The 21,211-nt window shown below is 51.9% G+C and overlaps 10 protein-coding genes across 10 annotated transcripts; 5 read left to right on the top strand and 5 right to left on the bottom strand.

The window, feature by feature from the left end:
* The first annotated feature begins 475 nt into the window (after window positions 1-475).
* On the top strand, window positions 476-2,145 carry BO80DRAFT_430174 (putative zinc metallopeptidase). Its single transcript, XM_025720650.1, has one exon. The coding sequence runs from the start codon at window positions 635-637 to the stop codon at window positions 2,000-2,002; it is 1,368 nt and encodes a 455-aa protein (XP_025569455.1). The 5' UTR covers window positions 476-634; the 3' UTR covers window positions 2,003-2,145.
* Window positions 2,146-2,181: 36 nt separating this feature from the next.
* BO80DRAFT_369599 (uncharacterized protein) lies at window positions 2,182-4,236 on the bottom strand (the record flags this gene model as incomplete). The annotated part of the gene is made up of 1 exon (XM_025716403.1): window positions 2,182-4,236. One exon carries the CDS (start codon window positions 4,234-4,236, stop codon window positions 2,182-2,184), a length of 2,055 nt encoding a protein of 684 aa, XP_025569454.1.
* Window positions 4,237-4,470: 234 nt separating this feature from the next.
* BO80DRAFT_469670 (CaiB/BaiF CoA transferase family protein) lies at window positions 4,471-6,377 on the bottom strand. Its single transcript, XM_025723030.1, has 6 exons — window positions 6,074-6,377; window positions 5,992-6,023; window positions 5,811-5,931; window positions 5,242-5,746; window positions 4,902-5,195; window positions 4,471-4,847 (listed from the first exon to the last, which is right to left on the bottom strand). Exons 1-6 carry the CDS (start codon window positions 6,230-6,232, stop codon window positions 4,636-4,638), a joined length of 1,323 nt encoding a protein of 440 aa, XP_025569453.1. The 5' UTR covers window positions 6,233-6,377; the 3' UTR covers window positions 4,471-4,635.
* A 93-nt stretch (window positions 6,378-6,470) lies between these two features.
* Window positions 6,471-7,676, top strand: BO80DRAFT_279716 (riboflavin synthase). Its single transcript, XM_025714917.1, has 3 exons — window positions 6,471-6,575; window positions 6,646-6,768; window positions 6,918-7,676. The coding sequence occupies exons 1-3, from the start codon at window positions 6,545-6,547 to the stop codon at window positions 7,466-7,468; spliced, it is 705 nt and encodes a 234-aa protein (XP_025569452.1). The 5' UTR covers window positions 6,471-6,544; the 3' UTR covers window positions 7,469-7,676.
* A 208-nt stretch (window positions 7,677-7,884) lies between these two features.
* Window positions 7,885-9,311, bottom strand: BO80DRAFT_450514 (Brix domain-containing protein; the record flags this gene model as incomplete). Its single annotated transcript, XM_025721818.1, has 2 exons — window positions 7,885-9,051; window positions 9,108-9,311. The coding sequence occupies 2 exons, from the start codon at window positions 9,309-9,311 to the stop codon at window positions 7,885-7,887; spliced, it is 1,371 nt and encodes a 456-aa protein (XP_025569451.1).
* Window positions 9,312-9,525: 214 nt separating this feature from the next.
* On the top strand, window positions 9,526-11,175 carry rrp3 (RNA-dependent ATPase RRP3). Its single transcript, XM_025724543.1, has 3 exons — window positions 9,526-9,834; window positions 9,887-10,663; window positions 10,732-11,175. Exons 1-3 carry the CDS (start codon window positions 9,543-9,545, stop codon window positions 11,028-11,030), a joined length of 1,368 nt encoding a protein of 455 aa, XP_025569450.1. The 5' UTR covers window positions 9,526-9,542; the 3' UTR covers window positions 11,031-11,175.
* agm1 (phosphoacetylglucosamine mutase PCM1) lies at window positions 11,087-13,560 on the bottom strand. Its single transcript, XM_025717289.1, has 7 exons — window positions 13,437-13,560; window positions 13,309-13,405; window positions 13,205-13,218; window positions 12,960-13,104; window positions 12,878-12,892; window positions 12,313-12,819; window positions 11,087-12,257 (listed from the first exon to the last, which is right to left on the bottom strand). Exons 2-7 carry the CDS (start codon window positions 13,399-13,401, stop codon window positions 11,379-11,381), a joined length of 1,653 nt encoding a protein of 550 aa, XP_025569449.1. The 5' UTR covers window positions 13,402-13,405; window positions 13,437-13,560; the 3' UTR covers window positions 11,087-11,378.
* Window positions 13,561-13,782: 222 nt separating this feature from the next.
* BO80DRAFT_430166 (PGAP3/PER1 family protein) lies at window positions 13,783-15,252 on the bottom strand. Its single transcript, XM_025720649.1, has 4 exons — window positions 14,980-15,252; window positions 14,880-14,922; window positions 14,049-14,823; window positions 13,783-13,996 (listed from the first exon to the last, which is right to left on the bottom strand). The coding sequence occupies exons 1-4, from the start codon at window positions 15,103-15,105 to the stop codon at window positions 13,942-13,944; spliced, it is 999 nt and encodes a 332-aa protein (XP_025569448.1). The 5' UTR covers window positions 15,106-15,252; the 3' UTR covers window positions 13,783-13,941.
* A 208-nt stretch (window positions 15,253-15,460) lies between these two features.
* On the top strand, window positions 15,461-17,417 carry rmtA (protein-arginine omega-N methyltransferase HMT1). Its single transcript, XM_025720648.1, has 7 exons — window positions 15,461-15,728; window positions 15,784-15,797; window positions 15,853-15,872; window positions 15,932-16,041; window positions 16,103-16,434; window positions 16,496-16,967; window positions 17,014-17,417. Exons 1-7 carry the CDS (start codon window positions 15,628-15,630, stop codon window positions 17,018-17,020), a joined length of 1,056 nt encoding a protein of 351 aa, XP_025569447.1. The 5' UTR covers window positions 15,461-15,627; the 3' UTR covers window positions 17,021-17,417.
* A 278-nt stretch (window positions 17,418-17,695) lies between these two features.
* BO80DRAFT_439663 (putative trimethyllysine dioxygenase TmlH) lies at window positions 17,696-21,193 on the top strand (the record flags this gene model as incomplete). Its single annotated transcript, XM_025721088.1, has 15 exons — window positions 17,696-17,815; window positions 17,870-17,918; window positions 17,974-18,273; window positions 18,364-18,457; window positions 18,519-18,834; window positions 19,220-19,285; window positions 19,356-19,537; window positions 19,667-19,733; window positions 19,787-19,847; window positions 19,897-19,996; window positions 20,052-20,157; window positions 20,210-20,309; window positions 20,372-20,860; window positions 20,915-20,986; window positions 21,078-21,193. The coding sequence occupies 15 exons, from the start codon at window positions 17,696-17,698 to the stop codon at window positions 21,191-21,193; spliced, it is 2,238 nt and encodes a 745-aa protein (XP_025569446.1).
* Between the last annotated feature and the right edge of the window lie 18 nt (window positions 21,194-21,211).

Here is a 21,211-nt window from a genome sequence, read left to right as displayed (position 1 = left end):
TGGGGGGGATTGGGAGTTGTTGGTGTTGGTGTTGGTGTGGGGGTGGTCATTGTTGGTGGTGATGGGGGGTTGTGGTTGGGGATGTGCGCATGGTATGCTTTGCTATGGAGGTGCGAGGTGTGTTGGTGGTAGTAGATAGGAATTATGGATGTGGTGTTTTGCGATGCTGCGCGCGCGCTCTGTGCTGTGTGATGGGATCTGTGATTGGTTAGTTATGGGCGCTTAAAGTCGGATGTACTTGGGGAGTAGGTGAAGGGGGGAAGTTACTGATCAAGATTCAATAGACATTGAATGAGGTGGATTGTGGTATATTTGGAGGTTGAATGTGAAGGTCAAGTGTTAAATATTGGGGTCAGTTGACAGTTGTGAGGTTGTGTTGCTGGAGAGCTCCGATTCGATGTGGGGCACTGATAGATCCATTCCAGTCCAGCTCAGGCCAGCGGAGTCCTGCAGATGTCATGCGCAGTCTTCCATTGCTATCTTTCTTTAAGGTGATATATTCCGAGATGGATATATCTTTATTACATCTACAGTGTATTCTGTCAACTGTGCGCCATCGTACAGGTCGCTCCCGCGATTGAGCTATCAGTCAACCCATCGGCAACACTCATTACTTCCAATGATAACAAACAGCATGCCACCTACTCTTACACCCCTCAACACCATCCAAAACGTCCGCCTTCTAGGCAGAGACTCAACCTGGGATATCGTCATCTCTCCCGACTCTCCCAGCATCATCACCTCCGTCACCCCGCACCAGAACCCCGATTCCGATAAATGCTCCCCCCTCGCCCTTCCAGCCCTGACACACCCCCACATCCACCTGGACAAGGCCTTCATCCACAACTCCCCTGATTACGCACACCTACTTCCCGCAACCGGCTCATTCGCTGAAGCGCTGTCCTTCACCGCCAAAGCAAAACAACTCTTCACGCACGATGACCTCCACAAACGCGGGGAATGGCTCCTTGCAGGCTCGGTCGCTGCAGGGGTCACGGCGATGAGGGCATTCGTGGAAGTGGACCATACAGTAAACCTCACTTGTCTGGAAGCCGGAATTGCCTTGAAGGAGGAGTGGAAGGAGGCGTGTGCCGTGCAAATTGTATCGTTTGCGCAGGACCCGATATTCTCCACGGAATATGGGGAGGTGAATCGATGGCTCATGGAAGATGCGGTGATACGGCCACAGGTTGATGTCATCGGGACAACCCCGTATGTGGAGGTGACAATGGGGGCGGCAAAACAGAACATCAGGTGGGCAATTGAGAGAGCCCTGGAGTACAACAAGCATGTCGACTTTCATCTCGATTATAATCTAGATGCCGGAAAAGAAGCCCTAGTGTGGTTTGTTCTGTCCACGCTGAAAGAGAAAGGCTGGACAGTGCACTTCACGGACAAGCGGGTCATGCTAGGCCATTGCACCCGATTAACACTCTTCAAGGATGAGGAATGGGAGCTTCTTGCGAAGGAGATTCGTGACAATGACCTCCCTGTTAGCTTTGTTGGGTTGCCGACGAGCGACATGTATATGGCGTCGCCGTCATCGAAGAGCCATGATCGACCACGGGGTACGCTGCAGGTGTTGGAGATGATCAACAAGCACGGTCTGGACGCTGTGGTTGGCATCAATAACGTTGGTAATGCGTTCACGCCCTGGGGCTCTGAAGATCCGCTATCGCTGGCATCTCTGGGAGTGGGCCTCTACCAGGCTGGTACCACGGCAGATGCTGAATTATTGTATAAGTGCGTGTCGACCAGAGCTCGTGCGGCAATCGGACTATCGCCATCAGAGGCTAGTCTGACTTTGAGCCAGGGAGATCGGGCAGATATCCTGCTGTTTCATGATGTCGATGATACCGGCTGTAACATCTCGAGGCCACGCCATGGTGTGGCAGGAATTGTCTGGGACCCGCCAGCGAAGATCAGCAGGGATGTTGTAGTTGCCGGTCGACTGAAAACTTCATGCGCATTGTGTCCACGAACTGCATATCGCTTCGCATAGCGACGAGTCAGGCCATAAGCTTATGGACGTGGAATGACAGTATATTCGTCGCTAAGCAAACCTTCAAATACTCGAAATAGACACATCCAGCCATGTATGCTATAAGGCCTAACGATCTATGACAGTATAATATGATATCGTATACTCAAGGCATAAGGATCAACTGAGTTGTAGCTATCTCACGAGCCCCAGACAGGAGCCTTTTCATTCGTCTGAGCTCGCACGCGCGCAGTCCCATGCAGCGAATAACTGAATGTCGGACAGGCTGTGTCCTCTCTCATGATATCCATATCATCCACATTGAGCGAGAGCCGGAATCCGTTTCCAGCCCGTGGATACAGCCGGTGCTCCTGGAACTCATATTCCGAATCATCGTCCGAGACCTCATGTCTCCGAGTAGAGGAAGATGTGACGTCTATCGCAGAGTCCCCATTCTGGTTCGCTTCGGTGGAAGCAGCCGTAGAGTCCCCAGTGTCATTGCCCGACACAGATGTCGACGGAGTGGGGACGTCGGAGATAGGCAGACGGAACGCGAACTTCGAGGACTGCTGTTCCCGCATATTCTCAGGAAACATCGGTAAGATCGGGTTATTGTCTGATATCGTCATAAGAAGCTCAACGAGAGCTGCGTGCGACAGCCCCGACAGGAAGCCTCGGCGCTCGTCGGTTGAATATTCCCCGGCGCCAACCTCGGCCTTGGGCACTACCAACGGAGGATACGAAGGACCTCGCAACCCAGTCGTAAGGCTAGGATTGCTCCGAACGACGGTCGGCTGGACGATGGAAATTTGAACGGGCCGGCATTCCTGACAGAACCATTCCTTCTCCTTCACGGTGATGACCTCGGCGTTGATGGGAGGATCATGGCACAACTGATGCCAGGCCGCATTACACTCGTCGCAGAGCACAATCGAGTTGCTCGATGGGCTATGGCCCCTCTGACAGTGTAGACAAGTGATGATTGCATCTTTCCCTCGGCGGTGGATACGCTTGCGTTTTCGAGCGACGGTCTGTCCACGAGCATTACCCGACGCCTCCAGTGAGACATTATCCTTGGCTACAACAGGGGCAGATGGTGGAGGCACATATAACGAAGGCCGGTTGATCAGACGGCCGGATTTGGTTTGCGTCGCCGTCGGCGCAACGTCGGATTCGTCAGTACTGGAGTCTCCGGCCCTGATGACATCTTCCCCGTCGCTATCATTATTCCGTCTGCGCTTTTTGCCGCGCTTGTTGCCATTCGTTGCGCTTTTCCGTTGGCGTGAGCTGGTTGCTGCGGGTTTCTTGGGCTTGGCAGCCGGAATTGCTGGGGATGTAGTTTTAGCCGCTGAGGCGGACTGTGGCTGTCCTGGTATCGGCAACTCTGGTGATGCCGGCTTCGCACCAACCGATGATGGCACTGCGGGGGTTGGAGCGATATTAGCCGGTGCAGTGGACTTTGTTGGCACCGGTACCAGCTGTGGTGCTGATGCTATGATGGATGGCGTCCCTATTGACTTTGCAGGGATGTTGGCTGGAGCTAGAGCCCCGGAATGCTCTGGCGCTGCACTGGCTGATGGCATTACTGTTGGTTTAGGAGTGACATTGATTAGAGGAGTGGGTTCTGATGACCCCGTTGCAGACAATTGTGGCACTGATGCAGCAGCAGGCGATGTCCTTGCTGGCTGTCGAGCAATATCGGTAGGAGTTGGAGACTCCATCTTCTCTGATGCTTCTGCGGCCGATGATGTGCTTGTTGGCTTAGGAGCGATGTTGTGTAAAGCCACCGGCTTGACCGTGTTTCCCTGAGCTGTGGAGGCCTGGGGAACCGCAGGTGGCGCCACATTGTTCGAGTACACGAACGGGGCCGTAGGCAGTTCGATGATTGTAGAAGACGCCCTCATCTTGCCCTTCTGTCGGCTATTCTGGTTTTCGAGTGTCCGAGTAACAGGAGGTGGAGTCCATGTAACGAACTTATTATCATCATTTCTCTGCGCTCCTTTGAGATTCCCGGTGACTCGCGCCAGTAACTCGGCCGTAGCCGCTGAGAGTCGTGGAATCTCGACTCTCTTGGAGAGGACAGTCGGCGGCCGGGTTGATATGGACGGGGGATGTACTGCTGAGGGGCCAATGCTGGCGCTGGACGAGGAAGTTGGTGGGTGCGAACCTGAAGTGGTGGTACGCAGCGTTCCGTGGGTTGGAGGCGCTGTTTCTATAGACGCCAGGGAGGAAGGAGCCCCATTGTGCGGTGACATATCCCCAGTCTGGATCACTGTGCACGCCCTCTCCGTAGGTTTAGCGGACTCGAATCGGCACTGCACCGGAGGCTTGACTGTCGCTGGGGTGCGACAAGAGAAAGTCATCCTGAACGGATCCAGATTTATATAGCATCACGTGATGGGAGGAATCCATCCCCCGCGCCTCGATTGAAGCGCCATGCCAGAGCACTCTTCCGACAGCATGGCTGCCAACATTCAATGATTTATTATGTTCTATCTATCTCTCCTCATATATTGTGACTCCAGCGCGGACCACCGCTAGCTATACCCAGCTAACCATGTAGGGATTATGCGTGACCTTTCGGACCCCGGATCCCGGCCCATTTTGATGGAATCCACCCTGGGTGGGTTTCACTAAGCTCTATATGATCGGCTTTATGCTACTACGCCCTCCTGCTTCAACCGCGCAATCTCGTCTTTGCCATACTCGAGCACTTCCCCCAGAATCTCTTCCGTATGTTGCCCAAGTGTTGGGGGCGGCGTCCGAATGCCAGGGGTTGCGTGCGAATACTTGATCGGCGTATTCACCAACTTGATCGGACCACAGGTCGGATGATCGATTTCGGCGACCATTCCCCGTGCTTGGACTGCAGATATTATCAGCAGGATATTTAAAGACTCTGTTATATCGGAGAGCTTACCGTGGGAGTGGTTTAGCGTTCCTTGGATATCGTTGACTGCGGCATAAGGCATCCCGCTGCCCTCCAAGATCTCCAGCCACTCTTGCGTGGTCTTCTGCTTCACCGTCTCCTCAATCAGGCCGTCGATATCCCCACGATGTTTTACTCGATCACTATTGGTAACAAATCGAGAATCGGTCTTCCATTCGGGGTGTCCGAGTCGGTCGCACAATACACCGAATAGCCTGTCGTTTCCGCCTCCAAACAGAATATCGCCGTCGAGCGTCTTGTAGCTTCGGTAGGGTACAATCGATGCTGACATAGTTAGTCACTGGTTTTCTACTATGATGGGATCACTTACGGTGTGCGGTTCCCCATCGCCCTGTATCTTTCTGGCCACTGATCAGAGCGGAACTGGCAATGTTCGCCAAGGTCGCAACCTGACAGTCACTCAGACACGCATCGATGTGCTGTCCCTTTCCAGTCCTCGCCCGCGCGAGCAAGGCGGCCATGATCGCATTCGATGTGTACAGTCCCGTCGTCAAGTCGGTCACAGCAACGCCCACCTTCACCGGTTCACCTTCCCTGCTGCCCGTGATATGCATGAGACCCATCTCTGCCTCAACCATGACATCGTACCCCGCGCGGTTGCTGTATGGCCCGGTTTGGCCGTATCCGGTGATACTGGCGTAGATCAGCTTAGGATTGATGGAGTGTAGGGTCTCATAATCCATGTTGTATTTCTTGAGGCTACCAGGAAGGTAGTTTTCAACGAGAACGTCACATTCCTTGGCCAGTCGGTGTAGAACCTCCACCCCGGATTTGTGGGCAAAGGATAGACCAATTGATCTCTTATTGCGATTTACCTACTGCGGTCAATTCACTCCTTTAGTACGAAGTATGGGTGTGCAGAATAGCGCATAAACTTACTCCAAGGTAGTAGGCACTCTCGCCGGGACCTTCTGACCCGTCGGTGTACTTGGCGTATGGCGGACCCCAAGCCCGAGTATCATCACCGCGCACGGGGTGTTCCACTTTAATGACATCCGCTCTGTCAGACCACCAGATCAGCTATTACAGTCTTACTGTCGTCAATGGCCAAGGAACGTACCCCAAATCTCCTAAAATCTGTGTACAGTATGGCTGGCAGGTGTCAGTACATTCACCTCCATTGTAGAGAAGAGACCACTCACGCCAGCCAAAACTCTCGTCATATCCAAGACTCGTACGCCGTTCAAAGGCAGGGTATCATCATAAACAGCCGACGAGTACCATCGGGGACGTTGGATGCTGCTTGCCGGTCGACGGGCGAGACAAGCCCGCTGGAGCTTCAATACCGACATGCGGTTCATGTTGATTAACGCTGGTTTAACGCAGATGAAATGGGAAGATGAAATCAATCATAGAAACAATAGATGCAACAATAACCATAGAATTTTTTTACCAAGTGAATGTAAATGAGCACAAAGCCAGATCCCAATCAACTCCCAAATAATGTCAAGTAGAAGCGCAGCTCTCATTCGGGGACAACGCCGAGTAGTACTAAGACTCGCCCCTCAGCCGAGGTCGAGCGCTTCCCGCTCTCTTCTCGATCTTCAACCGCTCGATCCGCCCGCTTCCACGGTATCGCATCGGATCGGCATTCTTCTTAATACATTACCACCATGTTCACTGGCCTCGTTGAGAAAATCGGGAGTGAGTCCCTCCTCCTGCGATCATATCTCCATTAGCCATGAGACTAATTGCCATGCGCGCGTCTCTGCAGCGGTCTCGTCCCTCGAGCCCCTCGATACCTCGTCAAGCGGGGGCGGGGGCACATCCTTGACCATCACCGATTGTGAGGAGATCCTCACGGACGTCCACCTGGGTGATAGTATAGCTGTGAATGGTATGATTACATTGAATTGATTCCTTGTCACCTACCCTTTTTACCCCTCTGTTCCCCTTCTATGCAGTTCTTTACCCCTCGTTCCCCTCCCTTCAATTTGATTTATCATCCAAGCATAAAAAGCCGCCCATCACTTAACAACACCCCAGGAACCTGCCTCACCGTAACGGCCTTCAGCCCCACGTCCTTCAAAGTCGGCGTCGCACCCGAAACCCTCCGCCGGACGAATCTCGGCTCCCTGGTCACCAACTCCCCCGTGAACCTCGAGCGCGCTGTGCTCGGCGAAACGCGCATGGGCGGCCACTTCGTGCAAGGCCATGTCGACACCATCGCGCAGATCCTCTCCGTGACGCCGGATAGCAATGCGCTGGTATTCCGGCTGCAGCCGCGCGATCAGGGCGTGATGCGGTATATCGTTGAGAAGGGATATGTGACGCTGGATGGGGCCAGTTTGACGGTCACGCAGGTGGTGGATGGGCCGGAGGGGTTCTTTGAGGTTATGCTTATTGCGTATACGCAGGAGAAGATTGTTACGGCGAAGAAGAAGGCTGGGGAGTGGGTGAATGTTGAGATTGATATTGTGGGCAAGTACGTGGAGAAGAGTGTGCAGGGGTATTTTGCTGGGACGACGAGTGGTGGGGATATGAAGATGTTGGAGAAGATGGTGGAGAGGATTGTGGAGGAGAAGTTGAAGAGGTGATTGATTGATTGATTTCCGGATTGTAGTGGAGGGGGAAGGGGTTATTAATTAAGGGGTTTGCTGGATACGTGTTTGTAATAGGCAGGATTTGGGTATATTTTGGTACTCCTAACGGTCATGACTGGTCTGGTAAACGCCCGAGTGACTTCCGGTCCTGACTCGCAATGTTCTCATCCAGTCGGGAATAACTCAATCCTCGTCGTCCATGGCCATCCGAACTCCAGCACCAATGGGCAGGAGTCCTGTTCGCCATCGCAGGGATCATCACGATGATTGTAACTAGTCACCATTCCAGCTTCACGCGCATTAGCCCGGCTTGATGGCTCGATGGCAGGAGCAAGGTAGTGGTATGTTGATGTAGCAGCTGGGCTAGACTGCTTGACACTGGGAATTTCAAGGTGATGAATAGTGCCCGTTTACTCCTCCATTTCGTCCTCGTCCTCACCCTCACCCTCGTCTTCCTCCTCGCTTTCATCCTCCTGCTCCGCATTCTCATCTTCATCGAAATCGTCACTGAGCCACTCATCATCGTCCATATCAACATCATCCTCGTCGTCGTCATCTTCCACCTCCTTTCCTTCGGCCTTGGCTTGAGCCTTTGCTTGCTTCTTCTTCTCAATGTTCTCCTTTTGCTGCTTCTTCCTCTGTTCCTTCTCCTTCTTCTTCTGGTCCCAGTTCTTGTCCAATTTCTTGACATCATCCTCGGACTTCTTGATGAAATCGTGCCACATCACCCGGCCTTCGCAGAGGCCTTCTTCAACCTTGAGCAGGCGAAGCTTCAGGCGAGGGCCCAGTTCAACCAGCTTGACCGCCCGCTTCTCGACCTCCGGAGCGTTGCTCAGCTTCTTCTGCGCCTTCTCCTTCTCGCCGGCCTTCATACGCTGCAGTTCACGCTTCGACAGGACCTTTCTCGTAGTGCTCTCCGCCACCTCGACCTCCGCATCGGTGTCCATTTCTGTTTCACTAGCAGAGGTGTAGCCAGCAGCGGACGGGTCCAGCAGGTAATCTGCTGCATCCTCCAGCTTACCCAGGTTGGGCACAGCAGCTCCCTTCTTCTCCCGGGTGCGGATTTCCTTTGGATCAAGACGACGAATGCGTTTCGAAACACCCGTCTTCTTCGTCGTAATGGCATAATGACGGAGGTTCAGGATATAAGACTCTTCTTCCTCGCCTTCGGGGGCGAGTTCACGGTTCAGGAGCATGACACGGCGGATGGAGGTGAGAGGAGTGACTTGAGGGTTGATCGGGGGGAAGAGGGATTGGAAGATAGTCGTCGTGAGACTCTCCAGACGCTTAGGCACCTTGGAGTCCTCAGTGGCATTAGGGGAGTTGAAGTTGTTCATGACCAGCAAAGGAGGAGTCTTGTGGTCCTGACCGCCGCCTCTCGGGCGCTTCAATGCTTTCTCAACATCTCGGCATAGGGAGTAGTTTTCCACCTGGAAGTGCAATGTCGGACCCCGGGGCGTAAGCGCCAGGCGCAAGTTCGTGTTTCCGGTCGCTGACTTCGAGAAGAGAAGAAGATGTGTGACACCAAGGGGGCCAGTCATAGTTGTGTAATCCCTCAATCTGTTAGATTTGCGTTCCTAGAGGTCATGACTATCAGCATACTTCACCACAGAAACACACAACGCAAACCTACCTTCAGTCTCACGGCCGTGTCCGGCTCCAACATAGTCCGCACATCCTTAACCAACTGGCTCACACTAGAACCAACCTGTGAAGCCCCAACACGGATAACCATCGACTTGGGGGTTTTGCTCATAGATGCGGCGCCGCCTTTGGCAGCAGCCGTGGCATTTTGCGCGCGCAGATGAGTGCGCTTCTTGGTACGTGCCTTGGCCATGGTGACAAAGGCGTGAAGATCAAAAAAAATACCGGGGAACAATCAATCACTCCGGACGGATCTTCCCAACAGGCTGGAGCAGGACAGGACTTTTTTCTGACCCGAAGAAAAAGTATGGCGGAGCAAAGCCGCGGAGGAGCCCGGATCAACGATTTTGCGGCGCCCAAAATTATATTTTTCTGGCGATGATGTCGACCACCACCACGATCAATCCAGTCAATTCACGCAATCATGTCCGCCGTCAAGAAGCGCAAGGTCGCTCGCGAGGCTCCGGCACCTGCGCCCGACCGCGAGGTCGAAGCCTCCTCCCCAGAGCCGGCTCAGGAAACCCAACGCCCAAAGACCTTCAGGGAACTCGGAATTATCGACCAGCTATGCGAAGCCTGCGATACTATGGGGTTCAAGAATCCCACGCCGATTCAGGCGGAGGCCATCCCAATCGCATTGCAGGGGAGAGATGTGATCGGTCTCGCTGAGACCGGTAGTGGAAAGACGGCAGCCTTTGCTCTTCCCATCCTACAAGGTACATCGCATTGTCCCACTCTCCAGAACCAACAACTAACGCCTCTATACAGCCCTGATGGAGAAGCCCCAACCCCTGTTCGGCCTCATTCTGGCCCCGACCCGTGAACTCGCCTACCAGATCTCTCAGTCCTTCGAGGCCCTAGGCTCAACCATCAACGCCCGCTGCGCGGTAATCGTCGGAGGCATGGACATGACCTCGCAACAGATCGCCCTAGGCAAGAAACCTCACATAATCGTGGCCACCCCCGGTCGACTCCTCGACCATCTCGAAAACACCAAGGGCTTCAGCTGCTCACGACTCCAATACCTCGTCATGGACGAAGCCGACCGACTCCTCGACATGGACTTCGGCCCTCTCCTGGACAAAATCCTCAAAGTGCTTCCCCGCGAGCGCCGCACCTTCCTCTTCTCCGCGACCATGAGCTCAAAGGTTGAATCGCTACAACGCGCCTCCCTCTCCAACCCCATCCGCGTCGCCGTCTCCACAAGCAAATACCAAACGGTCTCAACCCTCCAGCAATCCTACCTCTTCATCCCCCAAAAGCACAAGGACCTGTACCTGGTCTACCTGTTGAACGAATTTTCCGGAAAATCGGCAATCATTTTTTCGCGCACCGTGAATGAGACCCAGCGCATCGCATTCTTGCTCCGTGCGCTCGGTTTCGGCGCCATCCCGCTACATGGACAGCTGTCGCAGTCCGCGCGCCTCGGCGCCCTTGGCAAGTTCCGTTCCCGTAGTCGGGATATCCTGGTCGCGACGGACGTGGCTTCGCGTGGTCTGGATATTCCGTCCGTTGATGTTGTTTTGAATTACGACTTGCCGAGTGGTATGTTTCCCCTGACTGGTCAATTATAATTAGATTCCTCCGACTGGATTGACTGACTCTTGAATTAGACTCCCCCAGCTACGTCCACCGTGTTGGACGAACCGCTCGTGCCGGAAAGAGTGGTCTTGCCATCAGTTTTGTGGCCCAGTATGATGTCGAGGTCTGGCTGCGCATTGAAGGCGCTCTGGGCAAGAAGCTCAACGAATACGACTGCCCCAAGGACGAGGTTATGGTGCTTGGTGAAAATGTTGCCGAGGCACAGCGGCAGGCGATCATGGAGATGAAGAACTATAATGAGAAAAAGGGAACTAAAGGAAAGAAATTCGGCAAGCGGTCTCGGGATGAGATGGATCACGAGGAGGGTTAAAGATGCGAGAGTTGAATCTTAGCGCTACAGTTTACGATGTTAATACCCAAAATGATGATTGTTCGCTCACGTGTACTGTGTAGATGTTTCATGGCTATCCAGATGGGTTCATGATCAACTAAATGCTCAAGTGAAATGGGAAATGGGACACAGCCAAATGCAAATTCTTTTGCTTCAATGCGGATTAAACTAAGTATCATAAATTCATTCATAAAGTTTCCATGCTGCTCGTGAAGCAGAACAGAGGCTTCCTGTTCGGACAGCTCACATCTCTTCGGGTTTCACGGGGGATATCCGTTCCCTCTTTAGACAAAAGGATTTCGCATTTGGAGCAGCCTAGCCAGTGGTTCAAGCAGACAATGTTTCCTTGACACTGCCAGCTTCGCGAACGGCATTAGCGACACGGGTAGCAAGGTCGTCCGCCTCAGACCGGCTTGCTGCTTCAGCATAGACACGCACCGCGTCTTCTGTGCCACTCGCACGAGCAAAACTTCTTCCCTTGTTGTAACGAGACTGCAGGGACTCAATCTTCGCCTGGAGGCCCGGAGGGGACTCCAGCTTACGCTCAGCATCATAAGCCTTGAAGATCGAGCGATCCGCAACCTCCACACGAACAAGGCGCGAGGGAAGGTCGGTGTAAGTGGCAAGCCACTCCTTGGGGCTCCATCCCTTGTGGGAAAGAATGGCCTCGACAAGGAGCATGTCAGAGATGGCATCACCGACCGCTTGGTTAATCAGGTCGGTGAGAGCTTGAAGACACTCAAGCGAGCGCTTCTGAGCAGGGGACTGGGGTTCGGTGTTCTTGATGGTCTTCAAGGCGTTCTCGGAGAATGTGATCGTGCCATGGCCGTTGGCCTCGAAGTAAACGCCAACGTCAAAGCGCAAGGCCGCGTGGTGCAGATGCTTGACTCCAGTGTTGGTGCAAACAGAGGGCAGCTTCAGGACTTTTTCGATGTAATCCGTGCTGGAACCGTTGGCATAGGCAGTCTGGACAACGCCGATCTTGAGTTTTTGCGCAATGCCAGCGCTCCGCGCAAGATCGCCGATGAAAGAGGCGGCAAGGGTGGCAATGCGATCACCATCAAGCAGTCTGAAAGTGTTGCTCTCATCCATGAAGTAATAGACAATACGATCAGCATCACCGTCCAGCGAGGCGCAGCGGTCGAGAACAGCTGCCTTGGAAGATGGCGGGGCACGTTGCTTCGTCTTCACGTAGTCGGCACCACACTGGAAGCAAGTCAGTATGCAGACAGGGAGTATGCCAAAACCGTGGGCATCTTACTTCGAAGTTCAGGCTATCAGGGTTGATAACATCATCATTGACCACCTTGATATCAAGACCACCCTCCTCAGCACTGGGCAGGTACTTGATAAGTTCTCTGAGCTTGGGTCCACCGACACCATTAGCGCAATCCACAGTCAACGAGCCCTTGACCTTGACACCACGCATCACTCGCTTGAAAGCCTCGGCAAGCTTCTCATAGTAGCCCTGCTCCGTGGGCTCACCATACTCATATTGAGTGCCCAAAGTGTTCTTGCAGCGAACGACATAGTGGAGTTGAGGAGTGGTCATGTACTTGAAATCAATAAACTCGACCTCCGAAGCGGTAAGCGCGGCATTGATGACTGACACAAGACGCGAGCCGGAAGCACGAGTGTCACGAGCGAAGACGACACGAGCTGGGTTTTCCATGCTAACATCGATTTCCTTGATGAGTTCGTCGTAGACATCGCCAATCTTGTCGAGTGGAGCATTGGCAAGTCTGGTAGCATAACTTTCCCATTCGGCCTACACCGACGTAAGTTAAGTTGTTGCTTTCCGGGGATTCGTTGTCCTAATGCCTTACCTCCAACATCTCACCCTACTCAAGTTCAGCCATTCAGTACATCACCAAGTATTTCAAGTTATCGAGGTCCGCAGCGACTCACCATGGGATCAATTAGCTTAACACCATTGTCCTCCGCGGGGTTGTGACTGGCAGTGACCATGACACCAACCCATTGTCCACTAAGCTTCTTAGAACGAAGACCTGCAAGCAAACCGACAGTGAAGACCACCGTGTTGAGAAGGTCACTGGCAAGACGTTGGTTAAAGGGTGAACAAAAGGGCGGTCGCGGGGTACTGTGGAGGCGGGGTCGATCCTTCGAGGTGTTTATCGCAGGGAGCAACTTACGCCTTCATACGGAACTGCAAGCAAGGGAAGCGATCAGTATATTCTATTTCTAAGATGACAGAGACCCATATCCCAGAACTAAGGCCCCAGAACTAAGGACTTACCCCTGCGGTACCATACTGAAAGATCTTCCCTTCGGGCTTTGCGTACTGCGATGCCGCTTCAGCGATCGCTTTTTTGATAGCCGGGGACGCCATTGTGGCGCGAACTAGACCAAAGGGATGTTGGATGGCACCAAAAGACCTTGAGAAACAGAGGCTCAAGAAGTCCGGGGAAGAGTATAGTATAGGGAGAAAGTGGTAGGGCCAAAAAAAAGAAGGGAGGGGTCAAAAGGCAGGGCCGAGCGAGTGGTAGAAGAGTGGGTGGGTGAGACACGCCCGACCAGCTCAGGTTAGCTCCTGCCCCTGCCCCTGTACTGCCACAAAGGTCCCGTTCCGAGCGGTGAGCGGTGAGCAGGGAGGCATCCGCAACATGGCGATGGCGTGGTGCGATGATGGACACCAGAAGCGGAGGGAAAGGAGTAGAAGGATGACTATCTATGGTATGTACTGAATATATAGTGAGCGGTTAGCGATTGTTGTTACTATTAGATTGATCCTTGATATTAGAGTACTATGTAGATCTATTCGTGGTTGGCTGGATAGTTGGTTGGGGCTGTTGACTCTATTATATAATACAAGCGAAATGGTCACCTGGAGGGCCAAGGACCGTGCAATGTGACGGGTTGATGGGCTCGATCAGGCTTTCAGCCTTTCACCCGCTACATCGTTCTGAATGTCCCTGATGAGAAATCTACCAGCCGTCAGCCGTGCACTAGTCTTAGGTCAGTTCAACATAGACTTACAAGTACCACCATGCAGTTGGGATCACGGTTCCCAAATGCCAAAGGCTATGCGCATCAATCAGCTCATGCCAGGGAGGGAAGTCCAGTAATTCAAGGCTCATCGCCAAGATAATCCAGACCACAATCATTCCGGGCCAGGCCATCCATTCCTTGCCGTACTTGCGATAACGATAAATACTGAAACCCACCCACAGGACATTTTGGGCCATTCCTATCACGATGTTTGCAATCATGTTGTAGGTGTAGTCCCACGACCAAAAGCTGAGGTAGCACACATGCAAAGTGTATAGAATAGCACAAACCGTAGTCAACAGACGACGCAAAGTTGGTTTGTGTCTAGGCTCCTCTTGGTCCAGGCGGAAGATTCGAAGGATCGCAAGGTATAGCCCATACATCACATTAGCCCCTGCCCCAAAGTAATCCAACTTTTCGGTCAAGGATAGGTCTCGCGTGTGGAATAACATGCTGAACGTCCAGCATGCTAAACCGCAGTATCCGAAAGCGATGTAGTATGACCGTAGGGAGTGCCAAGAGGGAACAGTCTCACGAAGTCGTCCGATTCCATGCCAATGGGCGGCAAAGTTGAAGAACGAGAAAAGAACGGAAAACGGTTCCTGCATCCCAAGGATCCTGCGGAACGGCCATTTACCATGGAATTGTAATACTGGGTTCAGCATCGGAGGATCACGAGCGACCCGGCGGTCCGTCACAACATGCTGGCAGGTGTAATCGCATTCGGAAGGACACGTCCACAACATGAGGCGGAGGTGAATAGCTAATAGCAAATCGGTTAGCGACTTAAGCAATAGGGACCGGTGAATTGGAGCTCACGAATAACTGAGTTTCCATCTTGACAGTTCTCAGCCTGGCAAACCTGTTCGCTTCTTAGTCATTGGCTCTGTTTTGTCGGATTATCGTGTCCTGGATGTACCTTGACGCATTCTTTGAAGTCGGGAAGATGGTCACCAAGGGAGGCAGTCGACTTTCCAACAAAAGCCGCGAGAAGGAGGAAAAGAAAGCACCAGTATGTTTTCCCCCTTGTCGTCCCTATAGCCATGATGTTTTCCGTGTTTGTTGTATGGCAATCAGTCGAGCAAGTGAGCTTCAGGAGTAGTAAAACGCCTCAATGCTAGACAGGCGGCGTGTAGCTCCGGCGGGGGCGGAGTTGACATCGCGCGGCAATAATCATGGAACAGCTTGGCATTTGGATCCGTTCTTATCTTCAAGATGAACCACCAACTGGTACCAGCCATACCGACAATAGCCCTAGCCAAGACAAAGGGCTGCTAGGTCACATGCTGTAAGCCAAATCGGGATTAGCGCGCGATAAGATAAGCTAACCTTATCGGTGCTTAGCGCCTGTTGCCTTCGAGAGGAGAAATTCCTAAGAGGGCAAAAGTTAAAAAAAAAGAGGACCGCCGCGCTCGAAGGGATCTTTGAGGCGCTTATATCTTTTCTCCATAACATCTTTTATATAGTGTTATTCTCTCTCCAATTTCCTTCATCTGACTTATTTACTCTTTGGTCATACACAAGTCTCCATTTCACTTCAGCTACCACAGACAACTGATCCGTCAATATGTCCGGACAGGGACAGCAATCAGAGTCTGCTGCGATGACCAGCAGCAGCGCTGATCGCATGGTCGGCATGGACCACGCCGAAGTGCGTTATTTCACGAGGTAAGATGAAAGCATGAGGATTTTTTGGTGTTCTTTATGCTGACCAGGATCATAGTTATGATCACCATGGTAAATACTGCCCAAGGAGCATAGTTGGATGTGGCTAATCTCGAACCCCGCTTAGGCATTCATGAGGAGATGCTCGTAAGTCGGAGCCCTGCCCCAGCGCCCCTTCTCTCACTAACCACACATGATCTCGATAGAAAGACGATGTTCGCACTAGATCCTACCGTGACTCTATCTACCAGAACCGTCACATTTTCAAGGATAAGGTCGTCCTCGATGTCGGCTGCGGAACCGGTATTCTCAGCATGTATGTGTTCGACTTGGCCGACCGGTCGAGAAACAGGTCACTGATGCCTCTGGCTTGATAGGTTCGCCGCTAAGGCAGGTGCTAAGCATGTGATGGGTGTTGATATGTCATCGATCATTGAGAAGGCCCGTGAGATCGTTGCTGCCAACGGCTTGTCCGACAAGATCACCCTGCTCCAGGGAAAGATGGAGGAAGTTGTCCTTCCTTACCCCAAGGTCGATATCATCATCTCTGAGTGGATGGGCTATTTCCTGCTCTATGAGAGCATGTTGGATACCGTTCTGTACGCTCGCGACCATTACCTTGTCCCTGGTGGCAAGATTTTCCCCGATAAGGCCACCATGTACTTGGCCGCTATCGAGGATGGCGAGTACAAAGATGACAAGATTGGATGTAAGCACCCTCGTTTGTCGGATTCGATTTTTGGACAATCTGGAACGCTAATCTTGTCTAGTCTGGGACAACGTGTACGGGTTCAATTACAGCCCGATGAAGGAGATTGCCCTTACCGAGCCCCTTGTTGATACCGTCGAGATGAAGGCACTCGTCACCGACCCTTGCCCCATTATCACTTTTGATCTCTACACTGTTACCACGGCCGATTTGGTCTTCAAGGTTCCGTTTAAGCTTCCTGCGAAGCGCAGCGACTTCATCCACGCAGTGATTGCTTGGTTCGATATTGAATTTGGCGCATGCCATAAGCCTATTACCTTCTCGACTGGTCCCCACGCCAAATACACCCACTGGAAGCAAACTGTCTTCTATCTGCGCGATGTTCTGACCGTCGAGGAGGAGGAAGTTGTCTCTGGTGTCTTGGAGAACAAGCCCAATGACAAGAACAAGCGCGATCTCGACATCAGCATCTCCTACAAGTTCGAGACCACGGACCCGAACCGTGCTTCCGAGGGCAGCTGCTTCTACAGGATGTGAGTATTTGTCCTTGCCGCTAGTGATGTCTACTAACCCTCGAAGGTGCTAAATTCTTGCGCATCTATTGTTCTTTCGGCTGTTCTGCCGTCCGGCTTGGGAGTCGATTTATATCTTGTCAGTAACATAAGGGTTCTGCCTTGTGGGCAGCATAGCATCTTAACGGAAGTTCGCTTGTGTGGACGTCGGGTCGATGCAAGGTTCTTTGACTTGTTTATTTCTGTCATGCCATTTCTTCTCATCATTTTTCGGCGTTGTTTACGGAAGGCAAGGAAACGGCATTACCAGTTGGCGCGGTACGGAGAGATGGTTCCACCAGGACGATTATGAAGCTCCTCGAATTTTCCAAGTAGATACCCCGAGTCGATGCTCAGTCTAACACCTCCGACGTTCTCTCTATGCATTACTTAACTTATCGCTTAATTTTACGAAGTCCGACTGACTCCAACACTTCGTCTCATTGATGCCTTGACTGATCGATAAATCCGGGGAGATCCGTTTTCGTATTAGCGGACTTGGCAAGGCCTTTGATCATTAATTATGTGATTTTCGGCCAAAGCGGTTGATCCGGCATCGAGCCTCGGTTTGACCGCAGCCCCGCAACGGATTGTACCACCTAGTACTAGTAGTTGCCTGGGGTGGTTACCTCCGCATAAAGGGGCGTCCTTCGTAAACTCGTAGTCCCCATATCTCGGGATATTTTGCGCTCAATTGTCATCTTTCCATAATGTCGACCCCAGGAGCCGGTCATGAATTCCCTCGCCAGGAGGTGTCTTGGCAGAAGCGCGACGTCCTGCTTTTTGCAAACAGTCTCGGTTGCAAAGCCGATGAACTACACTTTCTCTACGTGTGTTGTTCGGGATTGCACCAATTACCCTTAAACCTACTGATCAATGCATAGGAGCTTCATCCAAACTTCGCGGTCTTTCCCACATATCCTGTTATCCTTCGTATGTACGACGCTTTCTATTCGATGAAAAGCTATTAATACCGTATTCCATATAGCGTTCAAACTTACAGATCAAGAAGTGACGGACTTTTATGCACGCTCCGGAGGTTCTCCTATTCCTGGTGTCCCTAAATTTGACTATCGCCGCGTTGTTGACGGCCAGCGCAAGCTCACTATCCTCAAGCCCCTCCCTCCCACCAGTGCGGGTAAGGAATTCGAGCTGCGCAACAAGGTCATTGGAGTCTACGATAAGGGCAAGCCCGGTACCGTGGTTGAGACGGAGCAGACTATAGTTGAAAAGGGCACGGGTGAGGTCTACTCTAGGACTGAGAGCAGCGGTTTCTTCGTGGGTCAGGGTAACTGGGGTGGTCCAAAAGGCAAGGCTATCAATGCGCCTTATTTTTTTTCGTCCATGTAGTATCATCACTGACTCGATTATTTTACAGGCCCCAGCAACGTAAACTATGCGCCGCCAGAAAACCGAAAGCCAGATGCTGTCCATATAGTTCAAACAACTACGGAGACAGCTCATCTTTATCGGTAAGACTAGTGCTAGCGCCGTGGGAAAGGTGGATCCTTGAATACTGACACCTTCGGTTAGGCTCAATGGGGACTACAACCCTCTCCATGCTACTCCTGAACCGGGTGAGAAGATGGGCTTCGGGGGTACCATTATCCATGGGCTCTTCAGTTGGAACTCTGCCGCCCACGGTGTTCTGAGAGAGCTTGGCGGTAGTGACCCGAAGAACCTCAAAGAAATCCAAGCGCGGTTTGCTTCACCGGTCAGACCCGGTGACAAGCTGATCACTGAGATGTGGAGGATTGGCAACGTTCAAGACGGCTACGAAGAGATCAGGTTCATAACTAAGAATGATAAGGGCAAGGCGGTTCTGAGCAATGGTCGCTGTCTGATGAAGGTTACTGGTCCGAGAAGCAAGCTATAATTGGCCTTGTTGTCTAGCTATAGATCGTAGGCAGGAGAGTTCATAAATCAATATACGTGCTCAGATATCAATAATCCCGCAATGTAAACTGGAGACAAAGGTAGCTATCAAGATGGAGCTTTCGAGATCTATCCGCCAAGGATACGCTCTGAATTGCGGCCCGAGGCCGAGAACAGGTCACACGTGACATGGGCCTGATATGGGGTTCTTGCGGAGAAACAGTGTCTCCATCCTCAAGTGTCATCGCTTGGTGTATGTGAGAGAACACGCCTAAAATGACCAGGCTCTCCTTTCTTAGGGCGCTTAGTCCCTTGAAGCAATCTAGGTAGGATCCTCAGAGCTTTCTTGCATATATCAGGTATTAATTGATCGAGGTGCTAGCACATCGCATTGCGTGTCATCATTTACCCGGAGATATGGATTGGTAAGAGGCAGATCAACGAAGCTACACAGTACCTTGTAATCCTGACTTTCGGAATGCATCGGTCATAAAGCCTAATCAGGCATCATCCGGTCTTGCTCGCTACCCTGCGCTACTGCGTGCAAATTCATCTGTTGCAAAACAGGCGCGGGGCTCTCGCTCTGCAAGTGAGAGCGAAAATCCCTGGCCAGCGCACTTGGAGAACTCCAAGTGGCAGTCACTGACACTAGGCCATGCGGGTCATTATGGGCGTTTGTAAGGGAGTCTATGGAATGGTTCGAATCACGTACTGATGTTAGGTCACAGTGGAACGTTCTGGCTTCGGTGGGCACATACTTCAAGAGCCAGTATCATGCATGTGCATAGCCACTAACCCATACCCAGGGATAACTGCCAATGCTCCAAGTGCATCCATCCTGATACAAGACAACGGATTGTTGATACTTTCGCGGTAGGAGAACAGCATAATTCCATGGTTGTAACTGAATATTAATTTCATGGCAGATACCTGAGGATATCAGCATCAAGAATCTCGTTTACGGGTCGGAAGGTTTGGAAATAGAATGTAAGTTCAGTATTATCCGACAGTCTGATTAGGCTCTGATTCCACGTAGGGTCGGACGGACACCATGCCTACTATCCATTCCCTTGGCTCAGGAGCCATACCAACCATAAATTCAACAGCCCTAAGAAGAAATTGAAGCTTATCTTCAGGTACCTCAATCTGAGTTGCAGTAATTGTCCTTGGTATGGTACTGACTTTACTTAGAGAGACCAAATCGTATATCCCCGGCAGAGTCAACACATTTCCAACCTTCTCCTATGCCGAGATTATGGCTGATGACGGGGCTCTGCTTAATTGGCTTGAAGCTATAGTAAGTTATGTCTCTGTTACCCCGACCGGGAATACCTGCTTATGCTGCGGAGTACGACTGGGGATTTTCCTTTGTCCAAGGAGTTCCTGTCAACCCGGAATCAACCGAGAGCCTTATCAAAAGGATTGCTTTCATTAGAAACACGCATTACGGTAAGAAATCAACCCTACCTTTTCTGTGCGGCGCTTTCTAAAACTTCGTTCTGGATGTGAAGGTGGATTCTGGGATTTCACGGCCGACTTGACCTACAAGGATACCGCCTATACCACAGAATTTCTCGGTGCGCATACAGACAATACGTATTTTACCGACCCTGCCAGACTTCAGCTCTTCCACCTGCTATCCCATACCGATGGTGATGGCGGGGCTAGCCTACTTGTAGATGGATTCCGGGCTGCTTCCGTTTTGCGTGACGAGCACCCGCAGGATCTCCAAGCATTAATGTCAACGCGCCAACCTTACCACTCGAGTGGCAACGAGGAGACATGTATACAACCTGCGGAGCAAGCCCCGGTCCTTAAGCATCACCCTGAGCTAAAACGGCTGTATCAGGTTCGCTGGAACAACTATGACCGGGCAGCCAAGAGTGACTGGAATTACGGACAACAGACTGCATGGTACACTGCGGCACGACACTGGAACGAAATCATTCGTCGTAAGGACATGGAAATCTGGACACAGCTTGAACCGGGGACGGCTCTCAGTAAGTCTTTGCGGGGAACGCCATTCATGGATTCCGAACTGATCTTTTTAAAAGTTTTCGACAATTGGAGAATGCTTCACGGTCGCTCGGAATTCACAGGAAAGCGCAGGATGTGCGGGGGCTATGGTGAGTATCCCGTTGCTTCTTCATGCTGCGTCTGTTCGACCGGCTTCCCACTATGTCCATTTGGAGAAACCAATATGCTGACCTTGACCAGTCAACAATGATGACTTCATTTCACGGTATCGTCTTCTCAAGTTCGGCCGCGAAGAGGTCCTGAAAAACATCGGCAATGCTCGGTTGCACGCGGAAAACCCGCATTATTACCTTTAGCCAATCGTTTCGTATGGG

This window comes from Aspergillus ibericus (genome assembly GCF_003184845.1).
Source record: "Aspergillus ibericus CBS 121593 unplaced genomic scaffold BO80scaffold_85, whole genome shotgun sequence".
Lineage (NCBI taxonomy): Eukaryota > Fungi > Ascomycota > Eurotiomycetes > Eurotiales > Aspergillaceae > Aspergillus > Aspergillus ibericus.
The sequence above is the reverse complement of the archived record's forward strand: the minus strand, read 5'-3'. Positions and strand labels throughout refer to the sequence as shown.